We start from the raw sequence: 19,151 nt of genomic DNA, 5'->3' as shown, positions 1-19,151 counted from the left end.
TTTTATGATTGCATCTGGAAATATACATAATGTTTCAATTGTATGACTGTAATGTGTGCAGATGAAATAAAACAAACAAGGGCAATAAGTGCATTTATTGCAAATGCACCTCCAGCACTTTAATTTAAATTTGCAATTAATTGTGTATTTCTTTATATATTTTGAATAAAATCAGTGCCATAAGTCTACAGATGAAATTGTAACTGTGAATATGAAAAAGCAAAATTCAGAGGCATAGCTCATAAACCACAGAGGCAGGAACTCTTCCAACCTCAAAGCTGCTACTGGGCAAGGGGAGGGAGGGCCTTTATCTTCTTTAGCTCCCAAAGCTGTTTTGGAGACCTCAGCTGGCAATACTAGCAACAAGCTGCACCAGCCTTTTGATCTTCATGCATGCACAAACACACTTTCTTTCTGCAAAGCACTCAGCAGGCTGCATATTTTTTTGGTATATGAACCAATACAGCTACCTCTGCCACCAGTGCTACAGTTGGTCCAGTCAGGTTGTCTAATCAACTCACAAAGTCTGTTCTGGCTCTACACCATACATGCCGAAGGACAGGATTTTTTCAAGCCAAAATACATATTTAGTCTACAGAGCTTTCACGAGAAACCAAATTTAATTTCCTGGCCGTTTATCATTTACATTCTTCAACTCATCATTGCATCCCTATGTCTACAGCTTCCTATGCAGCAAGGTTAACATAGTAGTGAAAGGCAAAAGAGCAGCAATCCTTACTCCAGGCAAAATAAATCCTACCTGAATTCCCCACTTGGACAAACAGCCTGGACACTGAGACAAGGTTCTGTGCAGACCATCCGCTACTGTGAATACAAGTTTTGCCACAGCAGAAAAGGAGATTTCAGTTTTATTCACCTGCAGGCAGCACCTAGACTCTTGATCAGTGAAGAACCCAGTTTATAACAAGTATCTCAAGCTATAAGATTGGTCTTAATTTACAATTTTCTGGCAATGTCTTCACTAAGATAGTTTTGACCAACCCTTTATTTACAGTACCTTTATAATAGCAACAATATTGGAAACAAACATTAAGAGCCTTCACTGTTCTGTCTCCATAATACAAACTTTTAAGGGGGAATTTTTTTGCTCTTAATTTTACCTGTAAATAGTGGGGGGCAAAAGCTGAAGCTATTTGCAGTTCTGTTTATGTTCATTTCTATACTATGATACTGGAAATCATACCCTGAAGGACTAATGAGAACTATGCAAAGTATTTCAGGACTGGGTCTATGAATCCTCTGAATGCAGTATTAAAAAGGGCAAGGGATAGAGTAGGCCACTTCAGTACATGTGTTGCATTGCCATTTCCCACTGTATAACTGTGAACCATTTACATTTGAATTAGTGCCAAATTTTCAAAGCCTCTTGAAATGGGTGAGCCAGGCAAAGAAAACATGCACAACAGTTATCCAGCCAAACCCAGGCAATTCTGAATTAAACAAATTCTTGTTCATTTTATTATGAAATTCTGATTAGGCACGTAGCATTCTGATACAGACAGGGTCATGCCTTCTGACTCATGCTATGTGGGACTTGTATTGTTTCAGGGCTAGATTCTCTGGTGTCTAGTAACTTATGCAGTCATATATTCCTACACCAACTGAGGTAAATCACAACTAAAGCATGGGAGCATTTTGCAGCTGTTTTATAAACAAGGTGTAAAGCAGCTGGGATCCAGACAAGAGCACTGTCATAAGTACCAGGGAGTCATTCTGCAAAATATCCCTGGGAGTTCAGTTTTATGGGGCATATTGTCTCTCTCATTTTCATGGCCACATTAGAAAAAGCAGTATGGCATTAAAACATGAACTAGGAGCCAAAGAAGCCATCTTTGCATTTGATTTCCTGATCAGCTCTGGGCAAGTCACTTTATTTTTCTTTCTCAGTTACCTCTCATACAAAACTGTGATAACATCTCTTATTTGTCTTTTCCACAGGATTCTGTGGGGATTAGTTATTAGGGATTGATTGCTCTGTGCTTCAAGCATATGAAGTACAATGTGGATAGAATTCCCCCAACAAACATAACATCATGCATACTTTTGTGAGCTTGTCGGTTCTTCTGTTTCCCATAGTATTTTTAAAACATTTAATGGAAAACATTTGGAAATTACCTCATATGAAGCACAGAGCACTGAAGGTCAAATCCCAAGGGACAGACCAAATCCTACTACAAAGGGCTTTGCTCTATGCAGAAGGGTACTCAAGGCTAGAGTCCCCTGCCCCCATGCAGCCAAGCCCTGCTTACCCACACAAGGCACAGCAATGATGGCCATAATCATCATACACGAGCTCCTAACCACATCCTGCTGGCTAAGGGAACTCAGATGGTGCACAGGCACTGCAGAGACCAAGTCCCAGCCCAATAGCAGCTGTGAAAATCTGTCACAAACCTTTTCTCAGGGGCACATAGAGGTTCTCTTTGTCTGGAATTTTTCTATTTGGTTGAAATCTCATGATTAGTCTCTCTAGTCTGTTTTGGCTCTTTTGAAGTGAAAGGCCACCCTTCATACCCTGTTCCAATTTATTTTTGCCTAGTTACATTCCATCTTCTTCCTGCATGTATTCAGGTGGGGAGAAACACCCACCTCTTCTGTGAAGGTCCAGTCCATTGTCAGGGCCCTGAGAGTACTAACAACCCTTATTGGCCCTGCCCAGCCTCCCCTGGGGCCTCCCCCACCCCTGCCCATGGGCCCAGGAGCCTCATTTCAGGTCAGTTCAGGGCCATCAATCCCCACCCCGGTGACACCATAGGAATGTTCATCTCTAGCTCTGCCACAGACCTGCCCTGCCTTGTCATGGGTCCTGCTGAGCCAGGCCCAACACTTAGGCTCACATCCTGGCCTGACCTCAGCCTGTCCCCATCCCCATGGCCCTGCCCTGCCATCCTGGGGCTGTATCTGACTGTGGTTACCCTCACTGGTCCTGATCCTGACCCCCACTCATGGGCTGACAGCCCATCCTGGCCACAGCTGAGCCCCATCCCCACAGAGGTGCCTGATGCCCTTGGCTGGGGGCTGCCCCCAGCTACCCCCACAGCCTGCCCTGCTCCCTCATTGGGGGCAGTGGGACGGGCCCTGGCTGGCAAGACCCCTGCCCTGCCAGCCCGAAGATACCCTTGGCACCTGGCCCTCACAAAGCCATCGGCACTGCAGTGCCCTGACACTTATAGAGAAATACCTTGCAACTCCCACAAAAGGCAGCCCTAGGGAGCGCTAGCGACCAGAAGCACTGCAAACAGGACAGGCAAACAGGGTGTGGCACATCAACCAGGGCATGGCGCGACAGTTTGTGCAGCAGTTCACTTGGAAGGGCACGCAGGGAGGGCGCCTCTTCGAAGGAGGGGCATTCCATTGGCCAAGTGGGAGACTTGAAGTACACATAACCCAGCAACCGGGCACTGTTCTGTGACCATCTGCACAGGTCAAGGGCACTCATCCTACCTGACCCTCAAGGCAGAATGGTGGGCACTCATCTGAGGGCAAAGGCTGCAGCTCCAGCCAGGGGGTCTGCACCATCTACCCCAGTGGTGGCCGATGCCTCCACTCAGATGGAGCTGCTGAAGGGAGAGGCTGCAGTGCAGACCTCAGACTGCAGGAAGTGCCTAGACCTTTCTCCTTGGGCAGGGACAAGCAGCAGATCTGCCTGCAAAAGGTGTGCCCAGGTAGAGGACCTCCTGCAGCAGGTGGCTGAGCTGCAGGAGGCAGTGAGAAGGCTGTGTAACATCAGGGAGGCTGAGAAGGAGTTAGATAGCTGGTTCCAAGTGCAGTCTACAGTGGACCCACAGCCCACGGCCAAACAGCCAAAAACCCCACCGGCACACACAGAAGGGAGGGGGGCCAATAAAGCAGAAGAATGGATGGTTGCAACGGCAAGGACCAGCAGAGGAAGAGACTTCCCCTGAAGCCTGAGGTGCCCTTGCAGAACTGCTTCACAGCTCTGCAGACTGAAGAGGAAAGACCTGTCACACCAGGAGAGACGCTGGAGCTGAGTAAGGCAGCCCATTCTGCTCCCTGTATAACAACCAGCGCAACTAAGAAAAGGCGATGGGTGATAGTAGTAGGCGACTCTCTTCTGAGAGGTACGGAGGCACCCATTTGCCGACCTGACACACTCTCTAGAGAGGTGTGCTGCTTACCGGAGGCTCGTATCAGGGATGTCACCGAGAGAGTACCAAGCCTCATACAGTCCACTATTATCCTCTGCTGTTGTTTCACATGGGCACCAGTGATACAGCCAGGAGCAGTCTGAGGAGTACCAAGAAGGATTACAGAGCCCTGGGAGCGGTGGTAAGGGACTCTGGAGCACAGGTATTTTTTTCATCAATCCTCCTGGTCAAAGGGAAGGGGTTTGAAAGGGCCAGTTGAATCTGGCAAATCAACAAATGGTTACAGGACTGGTGCCACAGACAGGGGTTTGGCTACTTAGACCATGGGACTTGCTTTGAGAAACCTGGTCTACTGGAGGCTGATGGGGTCCATCTGTCAGAGAAGGGGAAGAGCATCTTCGGTCATAGGCTTGACAAGCTGGTAAAGAGGGCTGTAAACTAAAGTTGCCAGGGGAGGGGAACCTCAATCCATCCAATTCCTACCAGTTTGATGCCAGTGCCAGCAACAGATGCCCAGAGCCTGGAGAAGGATCACAGGTCAGCAGGAAAGCACCTGAAGAGCAGCACAAAGGCATTCCAGCCACTCCAGCCAGTAAGTGAGCTTCATCAGGGGCCCAACTTAAATGCCTTTATGCAAATGCACGTAGCATGGGGAATTAACAAGAGGAGTTAGAGATGTGCGCACACCTGCAGGGCTATGATCTTATTGGCATCACGGAGACATGGTGGGATGGCTCCCATGACTGGAGTGTTGGAATGGAAGGATACAGGCCTTTTAGGAAGGACAGGCAAGGGAGACAAGGAGGGGGTGTCGCCCTCTTATGTCAATGACCAGCTGGAGTGCCTGGGGATGGATGAGGAGCAGACCAAGAGCTTATGGGTCAGGATTAAAGGGAGGGCAGGGACAGGTGACATTATAGTGGGGGTCTGCTACAGGCCACCCAACCAGGAAGACTGAGCAGATGAGGCCCTCTATAGACAGATAGGAGCAGCCTCACGTTCACAAGCCCTGGCCCTCATGGGGGACTTCAACAACCCCGATATCTGTTTGAGGGACAACACAGCAGGGCATAAGCAATCCGGGAGGTTCCTGGAATGCGTTGATGATAACTTCCTTCTCCAAGTGATAGAGGAGCCAACAAGGAGAGGTGCTATGCTGGACCTTGTTCTCACCAACAAGGAGGGGCTGGTGGGGAATGTGAAGCTCAAGGGCAGCCTTGGCTGCAGTGGCCATGAAATGGTGGAGTTCAAGATCCTTAGGGCACCAAGGAGGGCACACAGCAAGCTCACTACCCTGGACTTCAGGAGAGCAGACTTTGGCCTCTTCAGGGATCTGCTTGGTAGAGTACCATGGGATAAAGCCCTGGAGGGAAGAGGGGCCCAAGAAAGCTAGTTAATATTCAAGGATCACCTCCTCCAAGCTCAGGAGAGATGCATCCCAACAAAGAGGAAGTCAGGCAAAAATGCCAGGAGGCCTGCATGGATGAATAAGGAGCTCCTGGACAAACTAAAACACAAAAAGGAAGCCTACAAAGGGTGGAAGCAAGGACAGGTAGCCTAGGATGAATACAGAGAAATTGTCCGAGCAGCCAGGGATCAGGTTAGGAAAGCTAAAGCCCTGATAGAATTAAATCTGGCCAGGGACGTCAAGGGCAACAAGAAAAGCTTCTATAGGTACGTCTGTGATAAAAGGAAGAATAGAGAAAATGTGGGCCCTCTCTGGAAGGAAACGGGAGACCTGGTTACCCAGGATATGGAGAAGGCTGAGGTACTCAATGACTTTTTTGCCTCAGTCTTCAGTGGCAAGTGTTCAAGCCACACCACCCAAGTCGCAGAAGGCAAAGGCAGGGACTGGGAGAATGAAGAACCGCCCACTGTAGGAGAAGATCAGGTTCAAGACCATCTAAGGAACCTGAAGGTGCACAAGTCCATGGGACCTGATGAGATGCATCCGCGGGTCCTGAGGGAACTGGTGGATGAAGTTTCTAAACCACTATCCATCATATTTGAGAAGTCATGGCAGTCCGGTGAAGTTCCCAGAGAGTGGAAAAGGGGAAACATAACCCCCATTTTTAAAAAGGGAAAACAGGAAGACCTGGGGAAATACAGGCCAGTCAGCCTCACCTCTGTGCCTGGTAAGATCATGGAGCAGATCCTCCTGGAAACTATGCTAAGGCACATGGAAAATAAGGAGGTGATTGGTTACAGCCAACATGGCTTCACTAAGGGCAAATCGTGCCTGACAAATTTGGTAGCCTTCTATGACAGGGTTACAGCATTGGTGAATAAGGGAAGAGCAACTACCTGGACTTCTGCAAAGCATTTGACACTGTCCCACATGACATCCTTGTCTCTAAATTGGAGACACATGGATTTGACGGATGGACCACTCGGCTGGATGGTTGCACTCAAAGAGTTGCGGTCAATGGCTCAATGTCCAAGTAGAGACCAGTGACGAGTGGTGTTCCTCAGGGGTCGGTATTGAGACTGGCGCTGTTTAACATCTTTGTCAGTGACATGGACAGTGGGATTGAGTACACCCTCAGCAAGTTTGCCGACGACACCAAGCTGTGTGGTGCAGTCGACACGCTGGAGGGAAGGGATGCCATCCAGAGGAACCTTGACAGGCTTGAGAGATGGGCCCATGTGAACCTCATGAAGTTGAACAAGGCCAAGTGCAAGGTCCTGCACACTGGTCGGGGCAATCCCGAGCACAAATACAGGCTGGGCGGAAAACGGATTGAGAGCAGCCCTGAGGAGAATGACTTGGGGGTGTTGGTTGATGAGAAGCTCAACATGATATATGAAACTATATAGTTTATGATATAGTTGCCATCACAGAAATACAGTGGGATGACTCACACAACTGGAGTGCTGCAACAGATGGCTATAAACCCTTCAGAAGGGACAGGCAAGGAAGGAGAGGCGGTGGGGTAGCCCTGTATGTTAGGGAGTGGTTTGACTGTCTAGAGCTTGATGATGGTGATGAAAGGGTCGAGGGTTTATCAGTAAGAATCAGGGGAAAGGCCAACAAGGCAGATATCATGGTGGGAGTCTGTTATTGACCACCCAACCAGGATGAAGAGACAGATGAAATATTCTATAAGCAGCTGGGAGAAGTCTCATGATCGCTAGCCCTTGTTCTCATGGGGGACTTCAACATACCAGGTGTCTGCTGGAAATACAATACAACGCAGAGGAAACAGTCTAGGAGGTTCCTGGAGTGTGTGGCAGATAACTTCCTGACACAGCTGGTGAGGGAGTCAACTAGGGAAGGCGCCCCGCTGGACCTGTTGTTCACGAACAGAGAAGGACTTGTGAGCCATGTGATGGTTGGAGGCCGTCTTGGGCAGAGTGATCATGAAATGAGAGAGTTTTTGATTCTCGGAGAAGTAAGGAGGGGGTTAGCAGAACTGCTACCTTGGACCTCCAGAGGGCAGACTTTGGCCTGTTTAGGGGCCTGGTTGACAGAGTCCCTTGGGAAGCAGTCCTGAAGGGCAAAGGAGTCCAGGAAGGCTGGACATTCTTCAGGAAGGAAATCTTAAAGGCGCAGGAGCAGGCCGTCCCTATGTGCCAAAACACGAGCTGGCAGGGAAGACGACCGGCCTGGCTGAACAGAGGGCTTTGGCTGGAACTCAGGAAAAAAAGGAGAGTTTATGACCTTTGGAAGAAGGGGCAGGCAACTCAGGAGGACTACAAAGATGTCGTGAGGCTATGCAGGGAGAAAATTAGAAGGGCCAAAGCCCAACTAGAACTTAATCTGTCTACTGCCATAAAAGACAGTAAAAAAGGTTTCTATAAATACATTAGCAACAAAAGGAGGGCTAAGGAGAATCTCCATCCTTTATTGGATGCGGGGGAAACATAGTGACAAAAGGATGAGGAAAAGGTTGAGGTACTTAATGCTTTCTTTGCCTCAGTCTTTAATAGTAAGACCAGTTGTTTTGGGGTACCAGCCCCCTGAGCTGGAAGACAGAGATGGGGAGCAGTATGAAGCCCCCATAATCCAGGGGGAAATGGTTAGTGACCTGCTGCACCACTTAGACACTCACAAGTCTATGGGGCCAGATGGGATCCACCGGAGAGTACTGAGGGAGCTGGCAAAAGTGCTCACCAAGCCACTTTCAATCCTTCATCAGCAGTCCTGGCTAACCAGGGAGGTCCCAGTTGACTGGAGGGTAGCAAATGTGACGCCCATCTACAAGAAGGGCTGGAAGGAGGATCCGGGGAACTACAGGCCTGTCAGCCTGACCTCAGTGCCGGGGAAGGTTATGGAGCAGATCATCCTGAGTGCCATCACACAGCGTGTACAGGACAACCAGGTGATCAGGCCCAGTCAGCATGGGTTTATGAAAAGCAGGTCCTGCTTGACTAACCTGATCTCCTTCTATGACAAGGTGACAAGTGGATGAGAGAAAGGCTGTGGATGTTGTTTACCTGGACTTTAGTAAAGCCTTTGACACCATTTCCCACAGCATTCTCCTGGACAAACTGGCTGCTCATGGCTTGGACAGGCATACTCTTCGCTGGGTAAAGAACTGGCTGGATGGCCGGGCCCAAAGAATGGTGGTGAATGGAGTTTACTCCAGTTGGCGGCCAGTCACAAGTGGTGTTCCCCAGGGCTCTGTGTTGGGGCCAGTTCTGTTTAATATCTTTATCAGTGATCTGGATGAAGGGGTCGAGTGCACCCTCAGTAAGTTTGCAGATGACACCAAGTTGTGTGGGAGTGTTGATCTGCTGGAGGGTAGGAAGGCTCTGCAGAGGGACCTGGACAGGCTGGATTGATGGGCCGAGGCCAATTGTATGAGGTTCAACAAGGCTAAGTGCTGGGTCCCGCACTTGGGCCACAGCAACCCCATGCAACGCTACAGGCTTGGGGAAGAGTGGCTGGAAAGCTGCCCAGCAGAAAAGGACCTGGGGGTGTTGGTTGACAGCCAGCTGAATATGAGCCAGCAGTGTGCCCAGGTGGCCAAGAAAGCCAATGGCATCCTGGCTTGTATCAAAAATAGCGTGGCCAGCAGGACTAGGGAAGTGATTGTCCCTTTGTACTTGGCACTGGTGAGACTGCGCCTTGAATACTGTGTTTAGTTTTGGGCCCCTCACTCCAAGAGAGACAATGAGGTGCTGGAGTGTGTCCAAAGAAGGGCAACGAAGCTGGTGAAGGGTCTAGAGCAGGAGTCTTATGAGGATCGGCTGAGGGAACTGGGGTTGTTTAGCCTGGAGAAAAGGAGGCTGAGGGGAGACCTTATCGCTCTCTACAACTACCTGAAAGGAGGTTGTAGAGAGGTGGGGGTCAGTCTCTTCTCCCAAGTAACAAGGGATAGGACGAGAGGAAACGGCCTCAAGTTACGCCAGGGGAGGTTTAGATTGGATGTTAGGAAAAATTTCTTCACTAAAAGGGTTATCAAGCATTGGAACAGGCTGTCCAGGGAAGTGGTTGAGTCGCCATCCCTGGAGGTATTTAAAAGACGTTTGGATGAGGTGCTTAGGGACATGGTTTAGTGGTGGACTTGGCAGTGTTAGGTTAACGGTTAGATTTGATGATCTTAAAGGTCTTTTTCAACCTAAACAATTCTATGACTCTATGATTCTACATGTAGGAGACTGTGCAAACCATCACTTCTTCCTCCCCCTCAAAAAAAAAAAATTGGGAAGAGAGGGAGGGGAAGCTATGCTTTAGTATTTCTAAGCACTTAAAGCCAAATTGATGCCTCAAATGCACATTTGTTGAAGTTTAATGACATGGAATCAGAGTAACAACATTTAAATCAGCTTAAGGAAACTTGATTCATGGGCTATTTTGTCCAAATAAAAGTACTCCAAACAGGATCCAGCTTCTGCTGGAAGCTAAAGGGTGTTTTGAATGTGTTGGTTAGGATGTACTTTCATGCTCAGCAGAAGTATAGCAGAACTATTATGTAGAACTAGCCAGTTGTTTTTCAGTTTGCAGCTTCTATTATAATGCACATTGGCTTTCAATAGGTATAGCCTAAAATATTTTGCTTAACTAAAAAATAACTTGAACACTGTGTCATCAAATCTTCTCTCAGATATCACTGAGTTGATGTTCTGCTTATGCAAGAGAGAATAAAGGAAGGTACAAATGAGAGGACAGAGAAAAATTATCTACAGGAAAACTCACTTGTGCCAAACTCATTTTTAAGGGGAATTTAGGGGTACATTTTTGGAGGCAAAACAAGTATGGAATCATCCCTGAAAAAGTAAGTTATATAAGGAGAAATCATGAACTCTCTTTCCTCCAAGAAATGCCTCTGGAAGGTTCACAAAATCTCATGCCTGCGTGCTACATCAGGCAGTTGTCACCCTACAGTACCAATTGTAACCATCAGTAGCAGTGGATTTATGCTAATCTGAATCAAAAGCAGCAGCGTAAGTAAAAATTGCCCTCATTTATCTTAAATAATATGTCAGGAAAAGAACCAACAATACAAAGTGCCTTTTAGAATTGTGTTATGTGCCATTTCAGTTTAACTGAGCCTGACATTCAATCTTTTATTGGTTTGAGTTCCTTTATTTCTATCATTAAAAGAAAAGAAAAAGAAAATCAAATATATACCATAAACGTCTGGATCCACAATTGGGCCACTACCTGTGCATGGAGAAGAGAAAAAAAAACACAGAAAGAAAAAGCCTTTGTAAATAGATTGCAAATGCTGGAAGAATAAGAGTTTCTTTAGGATTTTTTTAAGAACTTACATGTTATTTGCAATAGCAATAGTCAGTACCTACACAAATGCAAAGCAACATCAATATATTGTAGTTTAATTTACAATTATTTTAGAGCTATCCTAAACGTTAACACTTTGCTTCATGTGAAACAGATAATACACAGGGCATTTGCTCTAGTAAAAGCAGGCATATTTACTAAATGGGCAAAATTCTCCTCTGCTGCTAATGTATATCTGGAATTAGTGCAACAGTAACTATTCTTATTGAAAATCAATGGTAAAATTCTCCCTGACATTAAGTGGAAGCAGACTTCAGTGGGAGTTACAATAATTGACTTTTACCTGGTCAAAAAATTTGCAGTTAAATCACTGAGAGAGCCAACTGGTTTAGAGCTGCAGCATTGTGGCAAATTAAAGGCTAAAGGATGCTGTTAGAGGATGCTCCCAAGAAGCCAGCTGCACACCTGATCCACAGACAGAACTCTTATTGAAAGAATAAGATTTCCCATATGCAAAGAAACTAGAGAAGCCAGCCTTTACACAAGCAAAGTGGATACCTGTCTAGTATATACTTTTCTAAATTTTACTAGTTCCAGTTTGCAGCTTTTTCCAATTACTGCACATATGTAAGGCTAAGCATATATGTGAGTATAACACACACTGAAGTTAGTATACTATTAGTCTATTCATGCTTCAAAAGATACTTGTGTTATATTTCAACATGCCCGTTCATCCTGGTCTATAATGTATTTATAGCATGCCTTATGTAGTATATTTACTCTTTTTTGTTGTTGGTTTGGTAATAAAATTAATAGATAGTTAAAACCTCTAAAGATGACTCAAACTTCAAAAAGCATAATTCTGTTTATAGTACCATACAGTAATTCCATACCAGTGACATTACACTGGCATAAAGCCACTGTGAATTATGACCAGAACACAGTTGTTTCTGTTTATTTCAACAGCATGAGAATCTCTGCTGAAAATATAAAATAGGAGTTGCAACCTATTTGCAAAATGGCAGCAGATAATTAGGTTCATTTTTAAATGCATTTGAAGATATTCTAGTACCCAGAGATATAGATTAAGAGACCCCATGAGAATGGTCATGTCAATCTGCAGAAATAAATAACAAGTGAAATAAGTGTTTACTACTATCTGTCCTCAAGCAAGTTCTGACCAGGGTTTTTTGTCCATAAACCTTCATGGATTCAGTTTTTCCAGTATAAGACATTCAGCTGATGAAAGAACCAGTTTACCTTCTGTATGAGTCCTACTTCTCATAATCTGAAGAAAAAAACCCCAAACTTCCTAGGCCTTTACTCCTGAGTTAAATGACAACATTTTTATTACTGTTTACTGGAAATGGGATAAAATAATCAGATTGGTTTAACCTGTAATTCCTGCTAGGGGCATATAAACCAGGAAGTCATCTATTCCATTCAAATACCTTTTATTTTTATATAACTAAATACTTCACTTGAAATAAAGTTGAAAAAATCAAGAAGTCGGACCAACCCCAAATTTCTATGTAGTATTCCTTACATAAAAACATCATCAAAACACTGGTTCAATCTATTTTAACATGAAACTTTACCACAGTAATTTTGCATGTTTACATGCAATTATTTTTAATGCAAAGAACAGCATTGTTGTTTTGGTCCCTGTTAGAACAGGTTGTTGTGCAAATAAAATATTACAGACATATACTATTCACTCATCTTTATAAACTGCCTCAACTACATTTGGTTTGCTTGCTTCTTTCTTTATAAAGTTAACATTTTCAAAATAAAGCAGCAGCAAAAGACTCAACCCAAAAAAATACTTGTGCAACATAGTCACGTGTTATTATGCCAAACCAGCAGGATGCTACTATGCATATCTAACATATTATTATACTATGACAAGATACTACATGACTTGAATTCCTTCAGCTGAATTTTAGAGTAGAGGGCTGGTAGATTAATGATTTTACTTAAAAATAGTTGTTATTATTGGTAAAAATCTCTCCAGCACTCATTAGGTGTTATGGATCAATTACGGAAACAGCCTCTGGAATAAAATACAGCTGTTTATTGCTTAGCATTTGCTGCAACGTAGTCTCAAATAGTCAAATTATCCTCAGCAAGAACAGCTTCACTGGAATCCATGAAGATTAGCAGATTAAAACTAGTTAAAAATCTAGCTAACAGAATGTGAAATTTGTTCCCCCAGACCTTAGTATTTTAAACAAACTTTTAATTTATAACATTAACTGTGATATCATTAACATGCTTTCCTCTCCTTTATGCTTGCATCCTCCATCCCTTGAAAAATGTTCTTTAAGTAGCATGCTGGAAGCTGAGAGCACGTTAGCACAAATCCTGTCTTCATCATGCTTGATGCAACTTTGAAAGTAGAGTATTAGGCTGTTGATGATACAACATGCTTCAGACTTTGTTGTATTTATTTTAAATAGACATATAGTTTATAGGTGAAGTTTTTTTTAATTTGCTTTTGTTTTTATCTTCAGTGCATTTGCCTGTAAGTGATTTAATAACCAGAGAATCAGTTCAAAGCTCAGTCAGGATACCCCACCCCATGAAACATCAGGGCTGGTATTTAATTCAGTCATGAAGGCATGGAAATGAACATAATAACAGAGCATGGGCCTAATCTTTATGCTTCATTGTACGATATGTGGGCCAAAAAGGAGATACTACACAGTAACGACAGCGCTGAAAAAGCATGAAAGATCTGAAAAAGAAGATCTGAAAAAAGCCTGAAAGATCCTGGCAGTGCTTTAAATAGTAATAGTAAAAAAAAAGAAAAAAAAGTAATACAATGCATAGAGGATGCTAGTTTTTTAACATTTACTTTTATGCCAGCTTCAATGGAGGAGACAACAATGTTGTGGAATATTCTAAAGCTCAGTACCATAAGTCTTACAGGAAAAAGCCCCACTAATAAAAACAACATTGAGGAGGCTAACTAGATAAGTCATTTCCCTTGCTGTTAATTTTTAAGACTGGTTTGGTGCCATCCCCTATACACAAACTGATTTCTAATGCAGTTACATCCTGTCTGTATGTAGTCCAGTTTGAACACAACATAGATTATCTTGGAGACTTATAATGCATATGTTTATAAAAATTAAGGAACAAATAAATAATGCTATCTTTCTAATTGGGAGGATACCTTTAATTTAAAAGGCCACAACTGGGAAATCTTCAGCTTACAGGGGACAAGCACAAAAGAAAAATGGAACATTAAAAGAAAAAAACGATAAATTCATATAAATGTATTAGATGAACTGTTATTCTGTTAAGAAAATGAAGCCAAATTCATATTAAATAATCAGAGTGTAAGAGAACTTCCATTGTATACAGAATATCTATGAGGTGAACTGTTTTACTGAACTGTTATAATGTAGCATTAAAGGATGCCTGAAACCATGACGTGTTTCTGTAATGAGTCTATTTAAGGAAGAACTGTAGAGAAAAAAGAAGAGAGGAGCTACTAAGAACAGCAGGAGAAAATAGAGCCCAATTATATCAGCTCTTCACCTTCTCTTTCTAAGGGTGGGAAAGAAAAAGACTTGCCATCTCTCTCCCTATAGCAGGCTGAGCTGATAGGAACAAATGTTAAATACAGACCATATTTTTACTGTCTGTAGCCTACAATGTAGGAGAGGGAATTTAAATATTCACATTTTTTCTATCACATAACATTAGCACTGCATATTGCTGTTTCAAAAAAGAGGGAGGCTATTTCTATTCCATGGTTAAAAAGCCAAAGGTATACACATGCTCATATTTTCAGATATGATTCTGCAATTATTTGCACAAAACCACACCTATATTTCCACTCAAGGTCCAGTCATTTTTTTCACATACAGCAATGCACTTACATGTATGCCTTCATATTCTTATAGTCACTTCAAATATAGTTTTGAAGATGTGGGAAAAGATCAAACCACAATGTACATTAACTACTTACAGTGGTCCCTGCAGTTCAGTGAATTAGTCCACCTTGAGACTGCTCACATAGCATTTAGGAGGTCTGACCTGGAGCCTTTAGAGCAGCATAAGATGCATACATTTGAAGATAACCATCTTGAGCACAGATGTTCTTAGGCATGCAGATGCCCAACTTCCACCGAAATGAATGGGAATTGGATGTCTAAATGCCTGTGAGGACCTGAGAGCTGGTCCATCCTGCCTCTGGGTTACTTGTTTTCTATCCAGCTCCCTCTAGTGTCCTACACAATATATTATCATCAACTCACTAGACTGCATTACTGATTTTGCATCAATGCACTAGATACTATGTAGGCATACTCCCTGTGCCCTTGGATACACTGCCTAGTTGCACTTGTACACAGTGTAGAAAACTTGCAGAGTGACTGAATTGGTACTCAGTGCTTTCCAGGATCAGAACTGAGGCTAAAGAAAACACTTCAGAAACAGCAATCTTTTACTAGCCTTAAATGGCACTGAGGATGGTTACTCAAAGGGAGGATTTAGCGAGCACTAGCATGGCCTCCCTTGAAAAGCAATAAACAAGAAGAAAATGTTAAAAAAAATTATTGTTTTACAACTAATCTTGAAGACATTCATTCAGAGAAAAATCATGCATATAAAAAGCTTCCTCCAAAATAGGTAAGCTGGCCAGGAGCACTGTCTCCACATTCTTGTCAATTTGCAATTGCTAACGTAAAAGAACCTATACTCACCATCTCCAGGCACTGACATGAAATGAGCATTAACCCATTTTTCATCCTCTCCGTACTCGTTCTTTGCTAGTAAGGTATAAGCACCATTGTTCAGATGGGTAGGGTTGTCCAGCTGAAGGCAGCCGTGGTATTCACTTTGATTGATAACATGTATTTTAGTACAGATGTATTCAGACTCATTCAGTATAGCCCCTTCATAGAACCACTGCAATGTGGGCTTAGGGTTCCCTTTCACAGTGAATGGAATACACCAGTGGTGGTCCGGGGTTGGAGATTCAATAAATGTGATATTTGGTGCAACTATATTGGGAAAAAAAGAGTGAAGAACATCAGAATATCCCAAACGTCTTTTTTTCTCAGGTTATCAGTGCTAAAATACGCTACTTGAAGGAATTATACCTATTTGGAGGATACTCATACAGGAAGCGCACCTGCTCTGCCTTGGGTACTGTGCTCACAACTGAAATGAAGCCATTCTTTAGAAAGAAACAAAACTAGTTTCAGATAAAGTGTGAACCCTCATTAAATCACTTACTCTGCAAGGTGTGGAAAGTTCAGTTACCAGATCACTGAAAAGGGAGATAGGGAAATTTTAGTTTTACTGTGCTGAAAAAATGGCACAGAGGAGTGCTGAAGGAACAAAACAGTATGAAAAATATTTAAAAGTCAGCCAAAAGCAAGTAGTACTGGAAATATATTCAGCTACGAATCCAAACTTTCAGGTGACTTCTTTAAAAGAATCAAAACCAGAACAGCTGATTTAATTCCCTGGATTCTTCTGTCAGGGAAGGACCATTTTCTACTATACATTTTCTCATTCTTTGTTCAAACATGCTAAATGCCTCAAGTTTACAGACTTCTGTTTCCCTCAGGAGACTATTCCAACACCTTGCACATTATTTCGCTGTTAGGAAATTTTCCTTGATATTCATTCTTAACTGCATCCAATTTCATCTAGTTATACTCCCTTTTATCACTCATAACAGTGCCAATCTCACAATCTCATTTACACTGTTCAAACATTTCTAGTTTATGTCCCTTTTCATAGCTATTACATATCTAATTTCTACCTACAAAACATTTTAAGTGCTTCTAGAGTGATTTCTCAAGTTTACTGTCATGACCACATGCTGAAAAAAATTTTCCATCTAAAGTGTTCCATTCCCATCTTCGATTAAACAGAGGGTTGCAACTTGTGAAAACATATTTCACATAAAATGAATTGAGGCTGGAATCTCAGATCTAAGAAGCCAATGCTTCTATACTACATGTCCCTTCCCCCTTCCTTGGCCCTGACAAATAATTATTCAAAGCTATGACAAATAAATTTACATCTGGCAGAACAAATGATGCAAGTGTGTTAATTTTTGAACAAAGCAATTGTTGGTTTAGTTAAAAAAAAACTTTAACATTTGTAGTTTATTATAAATAATTTCTATGACTTTTGATGCATTCATGTTTCTTAATTCCTAAGCATGTATGTATATGCACACCATTACAAACATGTTCACACTGACAGTACCACTGAGTATTTGGGGTTTCAGACATTTACTTAGAGATTGCTCAGACTGGAAGATAAAGCATTTAGAAACATAATTTTTGCAGAACTCAGAGCAGAAAAAGGTAAAAATAACAACTGCTTGTTGGGCTATTCCCAGAATTAACTGCAATAGATAGTTCACATGCTTAAAGGGTGTTTCTGTTTCAATAACCTGTGTGCCCAACAAATATTTATACCCAAAATAGTTATTGCCAATGTGGTTTAGCCTGCTTACGTACAGAATACTGTGAGCTCGGCAGAGGCTTGGTCCTCTCCCACAATATTCTCTGCTATGCAAGAAATCCACAGTCCGCTGTCCACAGATGAAACGTTCTTTATGGTTAGCGAGGCAGGATTCTTACTTGTGTCACTCTACAAATGATCAAAAAATATGGATGTGCCAAATATGGCATAAAGAAACAATGGAGAGAGGGGGAACCATTGGCCACAGTTCAACAGCATTTTCCATTTTCCCTTCCTTTTAGCTGTATCAAACTGTATTTAATCAAAGCATTACTTTGGTGTCTTATCCAAACAGATGCAAAACACCTACAGAACCAATTGTAACCATCGGTAGCGGTGGATGCAAAGCCCCAAAAACTCATTCAGTTTTCCACCATGTCACTTTCTGTTTCTCCCTTCTTTTGACACCTCTTTCTCTCTACACAAATGTTTTTTCTGCACCCATTCCCTTGCTTATCCCTCTCCTCAGTTTCATGATTGATTTCTATGGTCTATCTCTAATCTCTTTAATCTTTTTATTCCCTCCTATATTCTGTTCAGTCCTTGCTTTACTCTTCCTTTTATCTCTTTCATTTACACTTAGCTTGGCATCTCTTCTACTACTACCTTCTGAGCTCTACTGCACCTTGACAACAACATGTCTTCTCCCTCCTCCTTAGCCAAATGTCTCTTAAAAGCTTCTTGCTATCATGGAACCATCCACAAGAGAGTATGTCCCTTCTACTAACTGAACTACTGCCCAAGTGCTGTTTTACTGTGCTTGAGCACAGGCTAATTGAGGTAAGAATTATGATTTACAGAAAGTTCAGTGCATTAAATGCTATATTAAATATGCAGCTATGCTACACTGCATAAAGTAAATTACAAAAATTAATTACAAAAACAAAGCAAAAAGTAATTACAAAGATTAAAAAGAAAATAATACCAGCTAGCAAAGCTAGTTGTTAAAGCCTCTGTTATCTTAAATGAGGTCCTTAAAATGACAGCCAAATAATTACTATTTCCATACTTGAATTTTACATAAAATGCAAGATTATTTTATTAAAAAGGAAAGGAACCAAAACAAATTTAGAAAATAAACAACAATTAGGATGATTGTTTAAAAAATGCCTTTTGGGGTACTTATTGTACACATATGCTTTGATGCTGCACAGAACACAAGCAAATGATATGCTGCACCTGTAAAACCACAGTGACTTCCAGTGGTAGACAATGGGGACATGTGGGGACACTCCTGCATACAGGATTGCAGGACCAGAATTTTAAACATCAAGATGACACCTTAACTCCACTTAAGTCAAACGTCCCATTGATTTCACTGTGACACTGGGACAGGAGGAGTGGAAAAGCCAACACCCCGATTCACATTTCTCCATGTGCAACACTCAGAGGTGAGCAGTCCTCAAAGCAGGAGTCAAAGCACAGGGCTTCAATTGCATGTTCAGGCTGAAACATATAGCAAGAAAAGTCTAACTGACATTAACCAACTTATACATCAGCATGAAAGCTGAGCATGTGGTTAATGTTGCAGGACTGAAGTTTGGTTTTCACTTTTGCTAACATTTTTTCCTTGTAAAACAGGAAAGAAAATCAGGCAGAAGCAACATAGGAGGTTAAGAAAAGGGAGGCAGAAACAAAGATATGGAAGTCAGAAAAAGGAAACCAAAACCAACACTCACAGAAAAGGAAAGTTGTGAATGGCAAATGAGCTTTAAAAGGCACTCATTCTTCTGCTACTGAAAAGACTACTGTGCTCTACAGCTATATTATAAGCCCCTCTCACAAAGTTATGTCAGGATAAAAAGGCTTTTCAGGAAAGCTTGAAGCAAACTGAA

The 19,151-nt window shown here is 42.7% G+C and overlaps 1 protein-coding gene across 8 annotated transcripts in view; it reads right to left on the bottom strand.

Annotated features, from left to right (window-relative positions):
- LOC142402964 (BDNF/NT-3 growth factors receptor-like) overlaps positions 1 to 19,151 on the bottom strand; it is a 270,912-nt gene that overhangs the window by 199,162 nt on the left and 52,599 nt on the right. For 6 of the 8 annotated variants that reach the window (XM_075488975.1, XM_075488970.1, XM_075488973.1 and 3 more), the window contains exons 8-10: positions 17,313 to 17,445; positions 15,534 to 15,833; positions 10,708 to 10,740 (exon numbers count right to left, since the gene is read on the bottom strand). In XM_075488975.1, coding sequence (XP_075345090.1) covers positions 10,708 to 10,740; positions 15,534 to 15,833; positions 17,313 to 17,445 — 466 coding nt within the window. The remainder of the gene's footprint in view (positions 1 to 10,707; positions 10,741 to 15,533; positions 15,834 to 17,312; positions 17,446 to 19,151) is intronic. The other 2 variants (XM_075488974.1, XM_075488976.1) reach the window with 2 other exon arrangements.

This window comes from Mycteria americana (assembly GCF_035582795.1).
Source record: "Mycteria americana isolate JAX WOST 10 ecotype Jacksonville Zoo and Gardens chromosome Z unlocalized genomic scaffold, USCA_MyAme_1.0 Scaffold_18, whole genome shotgun sequence".
In the NCBI taxonomy this organism is placed as follows: Eukaryota; Metazoa; Chordata; class Aves; order Ciconiiformes; family Ciconiidae; genus Mycteria; species Mycteria americana.
Note: the sequence above shows the minus strand (reverse complement) of the source record. Positions and strands in the feature narration are given on the sequence as shown.